Consider the following 18,855-nt stretch of genomic DNA (forward strand, 5'->3'; position numbering starts at 1 on the left):
TTTCGGAGGCCAAGGCGGGTGGATCACTTGAGGTCAGGTTCAAGAACAGTCTGGCCAACATGGTGAAACCCTGTCTCTACTAAAAATATAAAAATCAGCTGGACATGGTGATGTGTGCCTGTGATCCCAGCTACCTAGGAGGCTAAGGCAGGAGAATCACCTGAATCCAGGAAGTGGAGGTTGCAGTGAGCCAAAATCGTGCCACTGCACTCCAGCCTGGGCAACAGAGCAAGACTCCATCTCAAAAAAAGAAGAAACTATCAAACAGCATGGTGGAGTTGTTACTCCAATGAGCCCTCCTGTACAAAACATTCTTGGCTAAAGTAACACTTTTTAGTGCATTGATGGGCTTCCAGAATGTAAAGCAAACTTCCAAGACTCCAATCCCATAACCAAAAAGGACAACCCACAAACAAATAAATGGACATGAATTCAGAGTAAAACACTGAGCAGCAAGCAAATTCTAAGACAGGTAACCCTGAGACGAATGCCAGTTAGAACGAAGCCCACTACTGGGAGATGAAGCTTTCAGTCAGTGGCAAGGAATGGGACCTGGACCTGAACCTGAGACTCTACATTAAGATCTGCTGAAGGAAGCTAACACGGCATCAGTTGTTACAGCCCCTGGATCCCTTTGGAGGCAAATGCAAGTCTCTCCCTTATTTGGCGCCTCAAATAAGATCAAACAAGTCTAGGTATGGTGGCTCATGCCTATAATCCCAGTGCTTTCAGAGGCCAAGGCAGGAGGATTGCTTGAGGCCAAGAATTCAAGACCAGCCTGGGCAACATAGTGAGACCCCATCTCTTACCAAAAATAATCTTTAAAAATTAGCCAGGCTTGGTGATACGTGCCTGCAGCCCTAGCTATTCAGGAGGCTGGGCTTCAGTGAGCTGTGACTGTGCCACTGCACTCCAGCCTGAGTGACAGAGACTTTGTCTCCAAAAAAAAAAAAACCACAATCAGTGTCATCAAATACATAAGGAAACAAGCCATTATAAGTGTTTGCAAAAACAAACAACAGATTTAGATCCCTAAGAACTTAAAATGTTGGATTTATGAGACACAAAATGTAAAATAAATATCAGTATTACCTTGGCAAGAATGGAGTACAACACCAAGCCAGAGGAAAGAAAAACTCACATTGAAGGCAAAAGGAAAATGGAAAACAATTTTGTATTACTTCATAGTTTCGCCTAGGGCTGGCTTTGTCCCCTTTGACTGATTCTCAAAGGCATGGACTAATGGAAAGAGCTATCCTCATATAATAATACAAATTCTAACAATCTGCTACCACATCATACATAGACTATGGGAAAATGTTCAAATACAAAATCCTCACAAATTTAGATTACAAGCTAAGAGCTTACTGACGGTCACATTACTCTCATAAAGACTGCTTCACTGAAAATACCAGCAATATCCATGTGATCACAGCAGTATTACAATGGATTGGAATAAAGAAAAAAATGCTGTATGCGGAATAAGCCAACATACCTAAGATGCCTCAGTTGGCTTCGCTCAATTGTTTGCAGATGGCCCTCTACTTTCGTAAATTTGACCTTCAAACAGGCTGTACCACTGTATATTATCGACCCCCGTTTTTCATATACCTAAATCAGATCTCATATATGAGCTGATAAGTGGATGTCTTCAGCCACTGTATGGTAATGCTCTATTTTCCCCCTTTCAGCAGTATCTGTGCAATCATTTAATTTATTGCTCTTTTATCAACTGTAAAAAGAAATTGGTAGAAAATACAAAAAGGGCGAAAGCAGAAATCTCAAACTAACAACATGGAAGACTAAGGTAAAAATAATTACATGTGCCAAAAACAGAAAGTCTTTAGTCTTAAAAGATATTCACTGGACTTAAGCTGGTGGACCAAGAGTAGGCTCAATTATTAACACAAAGAACAACACTAAAGAGCATGTATAGAGCCGGGCATGGTGGCTCATGCCTGAACGCCTATAATCCCAGAAAGGCTGAAGCAGGCAGATCACCTGAGGTCAGGAGTTCGTGACCAGCCTAGCCAACATGGTGAAACCCCATCTCTACTAAAAAAAAAAAAATACAAAAATTAGCCAAGCATGGTGGTGGGCACCTGGAATCCCAGCTACTCAGGAGGCTGAGACAGAAGAATCACTTGAACCCAGGAGGTGGAGGTTGCAGTGAGCCAAGATCATGCAAATGAACTCCAGCCTGGGTGACAGAGCAAGAATCTGTCTCAAAAAAAAAAAAAAATCCTGTATAAAATCCTGAACTGTCAACTCTGTATAAACGAAGAACAGGTTTCAGTTTCCTCTTACCCACCTCCTATTCAAGATGGTGTTGTTCTGCTTCATATGCCTCTGACAATATCATGTAAAATAAAGTATAAAATATGCATATTTTATAAGACATAACACAAAACAAAGTGCTGGGTTTGCAAGTATTGAGTGAGCTATACTCCTGGGCCCTGTGAGGATAAACATTCACACCATCTTGCTGCTAGCACTTCGTGGGAAGGTTTGCAACTTACCAAGCAGAACTATGTTTTTGGTAGTGCTGGCATCAAAAACATGAAGGCCAGCATTAACAAAACTAACACACTCAAGACACAATTCTAATTAAAAGCTCTAACTTTAGCCATCAGTATATATTTAACAAATACAGAAGGCTAATCCTCAAAATAGTAAATTAAACTTATTCATCTCTTGAATCTCAAAATCAATGTATAAAGCACAAGCTCTGACTGAATGATCAACAGTAACTGTGAAAGATGATGATGTGGTTTAGGGTTAGTTACATTCAATTTAGATTCTACATAATTCTCACAAACATTCCATCCTAGAAATAAGACAAAGTATATAACATTCAAAATACCAAAATTCTGCAGAATTTCTCACACACCAACTTAGTTAACTTTCTCAAAATCCTTGATTAAGTCTATACTATAACATACAGTCATATGGTAGTCAGAGAACATAATGGTCAATCCCGAAATAAGACCAAGACCAGCAAAAAAATCTACCTATATTCAGAAACAACTTAGAAGCTGTTGACTTCACTATGTTCCTTTCCTTCCCAGTGATTGAGGAAGAGATAGAAAATGTATTTTGCCTGGGAAAGTTTAGGGGCGGGGAGAAAAAATACATGTTTTTCCAGTACCACTAATCAAATGTGAAGTAAAAGGGGCTTTTATTAATGAAATGCTTTCATGAAATGACAAATGCTCAGTCTCTAAAAATATTAGGATGGTTCAGTTTGCTTCCTGTGCCTCAGCTCCCTTTTCCAATGTAGGTTAATCAAAGGTAGCTTCAATAAAATTTGGCTTCCCAGGCTGGGCACAGTGGCTCACACCTGTAATCCCAGCACCTTGGGAGGCTGAGTCGGGCAGATCAAGTGAGGTCAGGAGTTGTTCAAGACCAGCCTGGCCAACATGGTGAAACCCCATCTCTACTGAAAATACAAAATTAGCCAGGTGTGGTGGCACATACCTCTAATCCCAGCTACTTGGGAGACTGAGGTAGGAGAATCACTTGAATCCGGGAGGGGGAGACTGCAGTGAGCTGAGATCATGCCATTGCACTCCAGCCTGGGCAACGAGAGCAAAATTCTATCGCAAAAAAAAAAAAACCACAATGGCTGCCTATCTTTTTTAGAGTAGAATCTCAAAAGTTCAGCAGGAATTATTCCAGAGTAAAAAGCACAGAATCTAAGGAATGTTTGATCTACAATGAAACTAGAGAGTTGTTTCCTCTGAGAAGACAAAGTAAAAATTTTCATCCAAGGGAAATACTCATGGAGCAGCCACTAAACACGTGGGGCTTTCACAGTTACAAAATGGGAAAGGGAAAAGACACACACACGCACACACACATACACACACCCCTATACCTGCCTTGGGCTTTAAAAAAAAACATATACACATGTTGACTGTCATTTTATTCACCCTTTATAAGAACTTACTCTTTACTTACTAAATTATAACATGGTACAGTATCTGAAATTTAACATTTTTTTAACAGCATCAAAGAGAATTTTAGTACTAATCCCCTTCCCCGCATCCCCCAAAGTGAATGGGTAGTAATTCATACTAACTCAAAACTAGGCAAAACAGTATGTGATTTTCCATGAAATGGTCTTCTGGAACAGAAGGGAAAATAAAAGATGACAGCAAATAAAACTGCTAAAATCAATATTGTTGCTTATTCAAGAATATCATAAAGTTATCAACATTTTAACTATGAAATGTAGAATAGTAACTGTGATACTGCGATGGTTAATATTCAGTGTCCATTTGATTGGACTGAAGGATGTATTGTTCCTGGATATCCCTGTGAGGGTACTGCCAAAGGAGATTAACATTTGGCTGGGGAAGGCAGACCCACCCTCAATCTGGGTGGGCACCATCTTATCAGCTGCCAGCGTAACTAGAATAAAGCAGGCAGAAGAAGGTGGAAGGAGCAGAGTTGCTGAGACTCCCAGCCTTCATCTTTCATCTCCTATGGTGGATGCTTCTTGCCCTCAAACATTGGACTCCAAGTTCTTCAGTTTCTGGACTCTTGGACTACACCAGTGATTTGCCAGCCACAGACCGAAGGGTGCACTGTCAGCCCTACTTTTGAGATTCTGGAACTTGGACTGGCTTCCTTGCTCCTCAGCTTGCACACAGCCTATTGTGGGACTTCACCTTGTGATCATGTGAGCCAATACTCCTTAATAAACTCCCCTTCATAGATACATCTATCCTATTAGTTCTGTCCCTCTAAAGAACCCTGACTAATACAATAACCTTCAAAAAAAGTGGAACATATGATTTCACTCCCCTGCAACCAGCCAACTATGTCACCTGCTGGAAGCTTTAGAACACTCATAAAACAAACTTAATTGTGACATTTTTAATTCAGCACCCTCAAGGATGAAACTTGAATTTAAATATACAAATACAAATTCAACCTGTATTTGTCCGATATCAGTAGAGGGGGAAAAAATTTCCACATAAAAAGAAAACATAAAACAAAACATTGTTGATATTTTGCTCAAGCACAAACTAGAGTTTGCTCATCTACCTGCATATGTGGGGACAGGACACATGTAAACTGCAGCAAATTTCATTCAGTCTACAAACTTCCGACCAAAGAAAACGAAAAGCTCTTGCCTGCTAAATTTTTTGCATGCCTTGTATACAGCATTGCAATGAGGCACTGGTTTACTGCCCTGTGACATTTGCCACCTTTCAGTTTCCTCAAAACCGGCAGAACTTAGTGAGATTTAGACCTTAAAGAAATAAAAGACGGAGGCAGGTTTTCTTTCTTTTTTTTTTTTTGAGACGGAGTTTCGCTCTTGTTACCGAGGCTGGGGTGCAATGGCGCAATCTCCTGGATTCAGGCAATTCTCCTGCCTCAGCCTCCCGTGTAGCTGGGATTACAGGCACGCGCCACCATGCCCAGCTAATTTTCTTTTGTAATTTTAGTAGAGACGGGGTTTCACCTTGTTGACCAGGATGGTCTCTATCTGTTGACCTCGTAATCCACCCGCCTCGGCCTCCCAAAGTGCTGGGATTACAGGCTTGAGCCACCGCGCCTGGACAGCAGGTTTTCAAGATGGCGCAGTAAGAACAACTCGGGACCACAGCTCTCAGCGAATGCTCAGAGGGTGAGTCAAAGCCGCATTTCCAGATGGATCTTTGTTGCCCACAGGACGGGGAAAGTCCCAGGTGTAGGAAAGACACAAGATGCAAGCGCAGCCGGTTCAGCTGTTGCAGCAGCTTCGGCCCGTGCCACAGCGCAGGCACTCCCCAACAATCCACACAAAACACACGGGCCTGGGTGCCCTGCTAAACTGGCAATCTGAGATTTGGGAGGGCAGATTAGCATATCCATCTGATTAAACAGGACTTGGACAGTGAGCCAGACCAGGAGATTCCTGGGAAGTAGCGTTTCAGCCAGTACAGTGGCTAGCTGCACGGGAAATCACACAGATTCTGGTGCTCTAACAGCGGGCGACCAAAACACCTGGAAGAGAGCCATCCGTTCAACTTAGGGAAAAAAAAAAAAAAAGAAAGGTGCTCTGAGGCAGGGAGTCAAGCGAGCGGGCTCAGTGGGTATCACCCCCACAGGGACAAACAAAAGGGCAACTCAAAACACTCAGGGTGGAGAGTCTCACTCCCAGCACAGCTGAACCCAGGACAGTGAAGCTCAATGGGGGAGAAGCGTTTGCCATTACTGAGGATATCCGCCCCCTAAGGAGGTACACTCCCATTGCTGACTCAGCCTGCCGTTGCCGAGGCAACACACCATAACAGAGAAACTCTGCTGCAGAGCGGAGATGGTGGCAGCAGGGCGGAGCCTGCCGCAGAGCCCGCGGCTGCACGGCAGAGCCCGCAGTAACAGGGCCCACACCACATCAGCAGGGCAGAGCCTCAGCAGGCAAATAGTGACTAGACTGCCTCCTAGCTGGGCAGGATAGTGCCATGGACACTCATAAAGAAAGCCCCAACCCCCACCCCGAGACAGAGGATCTAAGGAAAAAAAGGGGTTCTAAGAGTTGTGCTGCAGCAGAATTAAATGCACCTGCCTAACAGCCCTGAATGAACAACAGAGCTCATAGCTCAGCACTTGACCTCCTATAAAGTACAGACTGTCTCCTCAAGCAGCTCCCAGACCCCTGTATATCCAGAGTCACCTCAAAAAAAAACTGATCAGACTGACATTAGGCGGGCACCATTCTGAAACAAACACAGCAGAAAAAGAAACTGGTAGCATCCCTCACCGTTCTGCAGCTGCTACAGGTGTACCCCAGACAAGCAGGGCCTGGAGTGGACCTCAGCAGTCGTACAATGGAGGGGCTAGACTGGTTGAAAGACTAGATGAAACACCTCATCATCAACAATCTGGGCGTCCACTCAGAGACCCAATCGAAAAGTCAGCAACTACTCAGATGACGGGTAGATAAATCAACAAAGATGGGAAGAAACCAGCGCAAAAGGAGGAAAACACCCAAAACCAGAACACCTCGCCTCCTACAAAGGACCAAAACTCCTCAACAGCAAGGGAACAAAGCTGGACGGAGAATGACTGTGACGAAATGACGAAATTAGACTTCAGAAGGTGGGTAATGAGAAACTTCTGTGAGCTAAAAGAACATATTCTAAATCAATGCAAAGAAACTAAGAACCTTGAAAAAAGATTCGAGGAAATGATAACAAGAATGGACAACTTAGAGAGGATTATGAATGAATTGAAGGAGCTGAAAAACACAATACGAGAACTTCGCGAAGCATGCACAAGTTTCAACAGCCGAATTGACCAAGCAGAAGAAAGAATATCAGAACTCGAAGATCAACTCAAAGAAATAAAACGAGAAACCAAGATTAGAGAAAAAAGCGCTAAAAGGAATGAACAAAGTCTCCAAGAAATGTGGGACTATGTGAAGAGACCTAACCTACGTTTGATAGGTATACCAGAAGAGGATGAAGAGAATGAATCCAAGCTGGAAAATACTCTTCAGGATATTATCCAGGAAAATTTCCCCAACCTAGCAAGGCAGGCCAACTCTCAAATTCAGGAAATACATAGAACACCACAAAGATATTCTGCAAGAACTTCAAGGCACATAATCGTCAGATTCAACAGGGTTGAAATAAAGGAGAAAATACTAAGGGCAGCCAGAGAAAAAGGTCGGGTAACCCACAAAGGGAAGGCCATCATACTCAAAGCAGATCTCTCAGCAGAAACTCTACAAGCCAGAAGAGAGTGGGGGCCAATATTCAACATCCTTAAAGAAAAGAACTTTCAATCCAGAATTTTATATCCAGCAAAACTGAGCTTTGTAAGTGAAGGAAAAATAAAATCCTTTGCGAACAAGCAAGTACTCGGAGATTTTGTCACCACCAGGCCTGCTTTACACGAGCTCCTGAAAGAGGCACTACACATAGAAAGGAACAACCAGTACCAGCCATTACAAAATCACACTAAATGCTAAAGAGCATCAACACAATGAAGAATCTACATCAACTAATGGGCAAAACAGTCAGCTAGCATCAAAATGGCAGTATCAAATTCACACATAACAATATTAACCCTAAATATAAATGGACTAAATGCACCAATCAAAAGATACAGACTGGCAAACTGCAAAAAAAACAAAACCCATCCGTGTGCTGTATCCAGGAAACCCAACTCACATGCAAGGATACACAAAGGCTCAAAATAAAGGGATGGAGGAAGATTTACCAAGAAAATGGAGAGCAAGAAAAAGCAGGAGTTACAATTCTCATATCTGATAAAATAGACTTTAAAGCCACAAATATCAAAAGAGACAAAGAAGGTCATTACATAATGGTAAAAGGATCGATACAACAAGAAGAGCTAACGATCCTAAACATATATGGACCCAATACAGGAGCACCCAGATACATAAGGCAACTTCTTAATGACTTACAAAGAGACTTAGACTCCCAAACAATAATAGTGGGAGACTTTAACACTCCACTGTCAATATTAGACAGATCAACCAGACAGAAAATCAACAAGGATATCCAGGGCTTGAACTCAGACCTGGAACAAGCAAACCTGTATAGACATTTACAGAACTCTCCACCCCAAATCCATAGAATATACATTCTTCTCAGCACCACATCACACCTACTCTAAAATTGACCAAATAATTGGAAGTAAAGCACTCCTCAGCAAATGCAAAAGAACGAAAATCATAACAAACAGTCTCTCAGACCATAGTGCAATCAAGTTAGAACTCAGAATTCAGAAACCAACTCAGAACCACACAGCTTCATGGAAACTGAACAACTGGCTCCTGAATGTTGATTGGATAAACAATGAAATGAAGGCAGAAATAAAGAAGTTCTTCAAAACCAATGAGAACGAAGACACAACATGCCAGATCTCTGGGACACATTTAAAGCAGTCTCCAGAGGAAAATATATAGCAATAAGTGCCCATATGAGGAGAACGGAGAGATCCAAAATTGACATCCTATCGTCAAAATTGAAAGAGCTAGAGGAGCAAGATCAAAAAAACTCAAAACCCAGCAGAAGACAAGAAATAACTAAGATCAGAGCAGAACTGAAGGAGATAGAGACACAAAAAACCCTTCAAAAAATCAATAAATCCAAGAGCTGGTTTTTTGAAAAGATCAACAAAATAGACAAACCACTAGCCAGACTGATAAAAGAGAAAAGAGAGAACAACCAAATAGATGCAATAAAAAATGATAAAGGGGAAATCAGCACAGATTCCACAGAAATTCAAACCATCATCAGAGAATATTACAAACAACTCTATGCACATAAACTAGTAAACCTGGAAGAAATGGATAAACTCCTGAACTCCTGTGTCCTCCCAAGCCTAAACCAGGAGGAAGCTGAAACTATGAATAGACCAATAACAAGGTCTGAAGTCGAGGCGGCAATTAAGAGCCTACCACACAAAAAAAAGCCCAGGTCCAGATGGGTTCACGGTGAATTCTACCAGACACACAAAGAGGAGCTGGTACCATTCCTTCTGAAACTATTCACAATAATCCAAAACGACGGAATCCTTCCCAAATCATTTTGTGAGACCAACATCATCCTGATACCAAAACCCGGCAGCGACCCAACAAGAAAAGAAAACTTCAGGCCAATATCCATGATGAACATAGATGCAAAATTCTTTAATAAAATATTGGCAAGCTGATTGCAAGAGCAAATCAAAAAACTTATCCATTATGATCAAGTAGGATTCATCCCGGGGATGCAAGGCTGGTTCAACATACGCAAGTCTATAAACGTAATTCACCACATAAACAGAACCAAAAACAAAAACCACATGATTACCTCAATTGACGCAGAGAAGGCATTCGACAAAATTCACCAGCGCTTTATGCTAAAAACCCTCAATATTCCTCAAGGCCTTAGAAATAAAAATGCCATTTGACCCAGCAATCCCATTACTGGGTATATATCCAAAAGACTATAAATCGTTCTACTATAAGGACACATGTACACGAATGTTCATTGCAGCACTGTTTACAATAGCAAAGACCTGGAATCAACCCAAATGCCCATTGATAATAGACTGGATTGGAAAAATGTGGCACATATACACCATGGAATATTATGCAGCAATCAGAAATGATGAGTTTGTGTCGTTTGTAGGGACATGGATGAATCTGGAGAACATCATCCTCAGCAAACTGACACAAGAACAGAAAATGAAACACTGCATATTCTCACTCATAGGCGGGTGATGAAAAATGAGAACACATGGACACAGAAAGGGGAGTACTAAATACTGGGGTCTATTGGGGGGAAAAGGGGAGGGCAAGTGGGAGGGGGAGGTGGGGAGGGATAGCCTGGGGAGAAATGCCAAATGTGGGTGAAGGGGAGAAGCAAATGCTTCCATGTGTGTACCTACGCAACTGTCTTGCATGCTCTGCTCATGTACCCCAAAACCTAAAATCCAATAAAAAATTAAAAAAAAAAAGAACCCTCAATAAACTCGGTATCGATGGAACGTATCTCAAAGTAATAAAAGCTATTTACAACAAACCAACAGCCAATATCATATTAAATGGGCAAAAACTGGAAGCATTCCCTTTGAAATCTGGCACTAGACAAGGATGCCCTCTCTCACCACTCCTATTCAATATAGTACTGGAAGTTCTAGCCAGAGCAATCAGGCAAGAAAAAGAAATAAAGGGTATTCAAATAGGAAAGGTGGAAACCAAATTGTCTCTATTTGCAGATGACATGATAGTATACCTAGAAGACCCCATCGCCTCAGCCCAAAAACTCCTGAAACTGATAAGCAACTTCAGCAAAGTCTCAGGATATAAAATAAATGTGCAAAAATCACAAGCATTCCTCTACACCAATAACAGACATAAAGAGAGCCAAATCAAGAACGAACTGCCATTCACAATTGCTACAAAAAGAATAAAATACCTAGGAGTACAACTCACAAGGAACGTTAAGGGACCTCTTCAAGGAAAACTACAAACCACTGCTCAACGAAATAAGAGAGGACACAAACAGATGGACAAACATTCCATGTTCATGGTTAGGAAGAATTAATATCGTGAAAATGGCTATACTGCCCAAAGTAATTTACAGAATCAACGCTATCCCCATCAAGCTACCATTGACTTTCTTCACAGAACTGGAAAAAACCACCATGAACTTCGTATGGAACCAAAAGAGAGCCAGTATAGCCAAGTCAATTCTAAGCAAAAAGAACACAGCAGGGGGCATCACACTACCAGATTTCAAACTATACTACAAGGCTACAGTAATCAAAAAAGCATGGTACTGGTACAAAACAGAGATATAGACCAATGGAACAAAACAGAGGCATTGGAGGCAACACAACATATCTACAACCATACAATCTTTGATGAACCTGACCGAAACAAGCAATGGGGAAAGGATTCCCTGTTTAATAAATGGTGCTTGGAAAACTAGCTAGGCATGTGCACAATGCAGAAACTGGACCCCTTCCTGACACCTTACACTAAAATTAACTCCAGATGGATTAAAGACTTAAACACAAGACCTGACACCATAAACACCCTAGAAGAAAATCTAGGCAAAACCATCCAGGACATAGGAGTAGGCAAGGACTTCATGAACAAAACACCAAAAGCATTGGCAACAAAAGCCAAAATAGACAAATGGGACCTAATCAAACTCCACAGCTTCTGCACGGCAAAAGAAACAGTCACTAGAGTGAATCGGCAACCAACAGAATGGGAAAAAATCTTTGCAGTTTACCCATCTGACAAAGGGCTGATATCCAGAATTTACAAAGAACTCAAACAGATTTACAAGAAAACAAACAAGCCCATTCAAAAGTGGGCAAAGGATATGAACAGACACTTTACAAAAGAAGACATATGTGAGGCCAAGAAACATATGAAAAAATGCTCATCATCACTGGTCATTAGAGAGATGCAAATCAAAACCACATTGAGATACCATCTCACGCCAGTTAGAATGGCGATCATTTAAAAATCTGGAGACAGCAGATGCTGGAGAGGATGTGGAGAAAAAGGAACACTTTTACACTGTTGGTGGGAGTGTAAATTAGTTCAACCATTGTGGAAGACAGTGTGGCGATTCCTCAAGGCCTTAGAAATAGAAATTCCATTTGACCCAGCAATCCCATTACTGGGTATATATCCAAAGGACTATAAATCGTTCTACTATAAGGACACATGCACACGAATGTTCACTGCAGCACTGTTTATAAGAGCAAACAACTGGAACCAACCCAAATGCCCATTGATAGACTGGATTGGGAAAATGTGGCACATATACACCATGGAATATTATGCAGCAATCAGAAATGATGAGTTCATGTCATTTGTAGGGACATGGATGAATCTAGAGAACATCATTCTCAGCAAACTGACACAAGAACAGAAAATGAAATACCGCATATTCTCACTCATAGGCAGGTGATGAAAAATGAGAACACATGGACACAGGGAGGGGAGTACTAAACATTGGGGTCTATTGGGGGAAAAGGGGAGGGCCAGCCGGGGGGGGGGGCTGGGGAGGAATAGCCTGGGGAAAAATCACAAATGTGGGTGAAGGGGAGAAAGGAAGCAAAACACACTGCCATGTGTGTACCTATGCAGCTGTCTTGCACATTCTGCACATATACCCCAAAACCTAAAATGCAATAAAAATTTCAAAAAAAAAAAGAAATGAAAGACGATAGCCTCCTTGGACATGAACCTGTGAAATGGCTAATGGCTATCAAGGTGGCCAGCCACAGAAAAGATGTTAAAATGTTAGAAGATGGTAAAATCGTATTTTGAAAGTGTGAGTCAAGAATAATGTCCTTCTCTAATTTGGAAATACACTGAGGATTGGAATGAAGAAAAAGATTGCAGTAAAACAAAAATTGATATTCTATTTCTCCAAAACTGTTTCTTGATCTTCAAAGAGGCCATAAGAAGCCTAAAAAAGGATGAAATGACTATCCTAATTTACTCAATGGTATGTGTGGAAAATTATTCTAACATCAGGTAGAAGAGGTCTCAGAGGGCGTAGAGATAAGTATACAACGCTACCAGAGTTGAAAGTATCATAAACTATTAAACAATAGTTTACGTACCATGTCTTTTCATTTGCTCAAAATGTAACATAATCCCTTAATATATTTAAATGATACAAGATTTTTGCCATCTAAAAATAATTTTAAGAAATACTAGAGTGCACAAAAGGTTGACTTTCCACAGAATCTTTTCTACCTCCCATAATATTGTTTTAAAAAATTCTAGGCTAGGTGCTTTGGCTCACACCCGTAATCCCAGCACTTTGGGAGCCCAAGGAGGGTGAATTACCTAAGGTGAGGAGTTCAAGACCAGCCTGGCCAACATGACGAAATCCCATCTCTACTAAAAATACAAAAATTAGCCAGGTGTGGTGGTGTGTGCCTGTAGTCCCAGCTATTCAGGAAGCTGAGACAGAAGAATTGCTTGAACCCAGGAGGTAGAGGTTGCAGTGAGCTGAGATCATGCCACTGCACTCCAGCCTGGGTGACAGGGCAAAACTCCGTCTTAAAAAAAAAAAAATTTGTAAAACAATTTAAGAAATATTCCACATAGACATAGATATACTGAAAAATCAGTATATTATAACGTTCACCTGGATGAACAGTAACTCAGTTATACATTTGTTTCCCTTTGTCAATATTTGACTTTGACATTTAAAAGCAGGTATTTAGCAACCACAGCTGAAACCACAGTGAAAAATTACTCCTAGGTATATGAAAATGTGATCATATATATATGAAAACCACATAGCACACAGATCTCCAATTAAAGTATACACATCACAAAGTTCTCTCCCAATACCTGTCCCCACAAGAGATGGTAACATTTGACGTTGAATCACACATGTGATGTTGTCCGCCTGATGAGGGTAGAGATCTGTTTTGAAAACACAACTCAGAAAACCAGGGGGCAACACTGCCTTGCCCTCAGAAAGGAAAGATAGCATGAAGGGTAATCTTTCCCTGTATCTTCAGAAAAAGATGACACACTTAGGCATAATAAATTGCCCTTGAAAATATTACTTCTGATAAAGTAGTCCCAAAGACACTCAGACCCAGAAGCTATTGCGGTGCCCTATGAAAGTAAGCTTTAACATAAAATCTGTAATTCTGACTAGTTGACTCCTTTAATAATATATTGACTTGGCAATGATATTTAAAACTGATACTTTTGTTTTCTGAAAGGAATAAATATTTGTGAGTTTTATAACACTTTCGTCTTCATCCACGTGCATCAAAGTTAAAAAAAATGAAAGCCTCAACCCCACAGCCTTTCTTATTTAAAAAGAAAAGAAAAAAACTCTCTTGACTCATTTAAATTAATACAGAAAAAGAAAAAATGACAGTGTAAGTTCATTTTAAAATGAAAATTATAAGGATAACTGTAATTTTCAAAATTATGCTTTTATTCCTGAAATTTTATCCTTACAATGTTATACATGCTATATCCAGAACATCGTCAAACACAATACTTACTGTAATTTCCAGGAGATTTTTCTTCATAAGTAAAATGAAGCTGTAATTCCTCCTCTGACATCTCACAGATGAACACCTTCAGCAAACAGCAAATAATAAACAAAGCATTGTGTGTCTGCCAAATGAAGATATGGCTAGAAAGGAAAGACCAAAATCACACAAGAATCAATATTTAACCATAAGCATCACTGGTTTATTTCTAGTTCATGATTTCTTCCTGATTTGTCAACCATTTTGTCCAACCTATTGGTAATATTAGGACAGTGTCCACATCTTTTAACGGCTCATGATTTATTACATTATACCAGTGATATCTATTATGTTTTACTTCAAAGTTCATTCCGTGTATTTTACATAATGAATCTACTTAATAAAAATCTTTACTGATGACCATGGGAATGACATTCTTTGTTCTTAGTAGGTATACCACATACAGGCAATTCAAAGAGAAGAAAGCCACACACAAAAAAAAGTTTTTTAATTGTGGTAACATAAAAAGAATATATGCAAACATGTAACCGAAATGTTCAATGGGGCATTGCCAGTAGCACAGAAAAACACTTTTTTGTGTATGTATCTGTGGCCATGAGCTCCTAAGAAAAACTTTATTGGATTCAATGTAATTTGTTTAGAAGCAAGACAACACAAAATCTTTTCATCTTTTCAGAGACACATCCAAACATGGTTTTGAAAAATGCTTGAGCGTATAAAAAGTTAACCTTCCACTGACAGATGTAGAAAGAAATAAAACTCACTAAAGTCATCATTCAAACTAGATAGCATTTAAACTGGATAGCAGCACCAGTGATAATGGGGAGGAAATTACTTTTTTTTTTTTGAGGGGGAGTTTCACTCTTGTTGCCCAGGCTGGAGTGCAATGGCGCCATCTCGGCTCACTGCAACCTCCGTCTCCCGGGTTCAAGCGATTCTCCTGCCTCAGCCTCCCAAGTAGCTGGGATTACAGGGATGTGCCACCAGGCTCAGCTAATTCTGTATTTTTAGTAGAAATGGGGTTTCTCCATGTTTGTCAGGCTGGTCTTGAACTCCCGACCTCAGGTGATCCACCGGCCTCAGCCTCCCAAAGTGCTGGGATTATAAGCATTAGCCTCCGCACCCCGCCTGGAAATTACCTTCTTAATTATAATTACATAATTATTCATCTTCTTAAAGAATGTATTTCTAAAGATTGTCTGAAAAGCTGAAATCAGATTCCAAAATCTATAATCTCACCCATATGACTTAGGCACTAAACTAAAACCTCCATTTCCACCAATAAATGAAAACTAAAATTCACATTGTTAAATACAAAGCAAACATGGTTTAATCAGCCAGCTTACTTCTGACATTCTGCTGAAAGTTTTAGTTCTTTGGTTCTAGAAAGGAAGACCTTAATTAGTGCACCAAGATTTCCTGTTCGAGGATTGTTTTCAACTGCAAGAGAAGAAAAGATTTTATAAAGTTATATTTAAGAACTAAAATCAAAGTGGGCTTATCATAACATTTATAAATCCAAATGTCATATTGATATTACTCAGTGACCAACCTTACTGCTAATTTTACATCTAATTAGAGAAATAACCAATGAGAGAAACTGCTCCTTTTAATCTTAATTCTGAACATCAAAACTGATCTGCAAAATGAAAATGATAGAAACAGGACAAGTAGCCATCTTATCTTAGAATCCAAAATCATAAAGGAAAAAATAATAGTTAATAGACATAATCAACTTACACACATAAATCTTTCTCTAAAAAAGATTTTTAAAAACTCAAAAATGGATCTATGTCCCCAGTATGTAGAATATAATAAACTATAAAAGTTTATTAAATCTAAAAGTGTTCAGATCACAAATCATTTGAATGAAAAATTAAGAAAACTTATCAACAAAGCAGTGTGGCTAGAGGGGGAGCTATCTAACCAGAAAAAACTTTAAATAATTTATTTTTAAGTTTAAACGATGAGCATTTCAGCAAGGCAGCCTAAATAGAGGAAATACTGTATCAGAAATCAGAAGATGTCGTTTCTAGATCCAGGTCTATAATTAACTAAATATTGAACCTCAGACAAATCACTTTACTTCTCCAACCTCAGTTTTCTCATCTGTAAAAGAAACAACAGCTAACATATACCGAACAATAAAGAGTAGGTACTTTACATGCATTAACTCATTTAATCCTCATACCAACCCTCCAAGAAAAGAGCTAGCAGCACTTCCATTTCACAGATCCTCACCTGTAGGTTGTTACTTGCGCAAGGAAACATCCTTATCAACTGGCTCAAATCTTTGACTCTAAACTGCTAAGTTGAAGCAACCTCTATAATCAAGAAATTGGACTTAATCAAACTATAAAGTTTTGCTGGGCTGCACAGCAAGTCACGGAAGCACAGAAGTTAAGAATTCATCAGAAGGGAGAGACTATTTTGTAGAAACTCATTTGACTGATGAAGAAAAAACAGGCTCAGAAAGGCTAAGCCCTGGGCTTAACGGCAACAATATGTTAGTAGCAAATGCAGTCTTTTTCCTTGACCAGTGGTTTTCAAAATGTCAGATTCTCAAGTCCTGGATTATTGTTTCTCTTCTGAAGTATATTTTTAACTAGTTTGAAAACTGAAAATGCAAACATTCAAACACACTGGCTAGTGCTGCCAGGAGAGTTCATTTTTGCAGATAATTTTTGCAGTTCAATTTTGCAGATCTGGGAATTTTTGCATATATTTGAACTTCTTTTATTTTTTTAATGTAGAAACAGGGTCTTGCGCTGCCACCCAGGCTGGACAGCAGTGGTACAATCATCGCTTCTGCAGTCTTGAACTCCTGGGTTCAAGTGATCCTTCTGCCTCAGCCTTCCAAGTAGTTAGTGCTACAGGCATGTACCAACAGGCCCAGTTAATTTTATTTTTTGTAGAGACGGGATTGCCCTATGTTGCCCAGACTTGTATATTTGAACTACTTGAAATGAGTCAAGATTTGAAAAAATGTCGTTTTCCAGAATATTTTTTTTTAAATTCAGGCCCATACATATATATTCTAAAGTATTATACATGGGAATAAGTACAGCATTACAGCATACCTGCATTGTGTTTAATAACTGCCGAGCTCACTACCTTCTGGATATATATTCTTGTCACGACTTGAGAGTCAATCCAAGTAACTGCCTAACTTTCTAACTGTGATAAAATGTCAAGCACTGTGCTATTCCAAGTGTGGCTCACGGACTAGCCACAACGGCATTATCTGGGAGCCTGGTGGAAGTTCAGAATCCCAGGTCCACCATACTCCAAACCAAAGTTGACAGTACTTCCCAAAGTTTAATGTACATTTACGTCACAAAGCATTCTTATTAAAATGCAAATTGATTCTACATGTGTGAGATGTGCACCAAGATTCAGCATCTCTACTGCTCCCAGGTGATGTCCACTGCTGCTGCTGCTGCTGGAGAACCCCACTGTGAGTAGCAAAGTGCATTTGTTGTCAATCAGAAGAGTTTCGTCCGACCTTCATAATCAACAATAGATATGTGATCAGATAGTAGATAATGTTAAGTTTCCCTTTGAAACAAAAATGTCCTATTCCTCTTTCAAGCTTTAGGGTTAGTTTAATGAAAGAATACCCAAAGACCTCAGAATAAACTGTTTAAGGAAAAAAAAAAAACAGTTAATGTTTGCAAGTGCATCTCTGTGGGACTTAATACTATCTAGTTATTATAAATCAGAACAAAATGCTGAAACAAACTAAGCTGAGGGCGACATGACTACAATCATCACTCAGAATCCCAACTTTGAAATCTTTGTTCACTCAATAGCCCCCTTTATTACTGAACAGCCTTTTAATTGTTTGAATGTATTAGCTATTTAAAAAACAAAACAAAACATCTTGTGTTTTTGGAATGAGTAACCAGACGACTTGATTGATGTAATTAAAGTGCTGTGTACCTTTCTCATGCATTCATTCAATCAGCATGTACTTACTGAGCTACTCAGAGGTGCTCACACTGTCTCAGATACTAAGGAGATATCTGTAAAGAGAACTCCCTGTCTTCATGGACCTTACCTATCAAGACAGTTAAAAAGTTTCCATGATATTCTTTTGGATAAGATGAAGACTAGGGAAATAAGTTAACAAAATTAAATACACTCAATGATTTTAAACAATACTCCACAGTAAAGTCAGGATTCCAAAATATCTCAATGGTAGAAGAAAAGATATTTCACATGATCACAGTTAATTGGTACAAATAAAATGCCATGTTGAGCTGAAGAAGCTTTGGAAGCCAGAGTAACAACACAGGAGGGAAAGCAGAAAAGTGTAATGGGACTAGAATATAGAATTTAACA

The 18,855-nt window shown here is 39.7% G+C and overlaps 1 protein-coding gene across 10 annotated transcripts in view; it reads right to left on the reverse strand.

Moving 5' to 3' along the window:
* The window catches only part of DYM (dymeclin), a 481,767-nt gene that overhangs the window by 399,543 nt on the left and 63,369 nt on the right, over window positions 1-18,855 (reverse strand). For all 10 annotated transcript variants that reach the window (XM_035271024.3, XM_035271019.3, XM_035271021.3 and 7 more), the window contains exons 4-5: window positions 15,858-15,951; window positions 14,521-14,654 (exon numbers count right to left, since the gene is read on the reverse strand). In XM_035271024.3, coding sequence (XP_035126915.1) covers window positions 14,521-14,654; window positions 15,858-15,951 — 228 coding nt within the window. The remainder of the gene's footprint in view (window positions 1-14,520; window positions 14,655-15,857; window positions 15,952-18,855) is intronic.

Source organism: Callithrix jacchus, chromosome 13, assembly GCF_049354715.1.
Source record: "Callithrix jacchus isolate 240 chromosome 13, calJac240_pri, whole genome shotgun sequence".
NCBI lineage: Eukaryota > Metazoa > Chordata > Mammalia > Primates > Cebidae > Callithrix > Callithrix jacchus.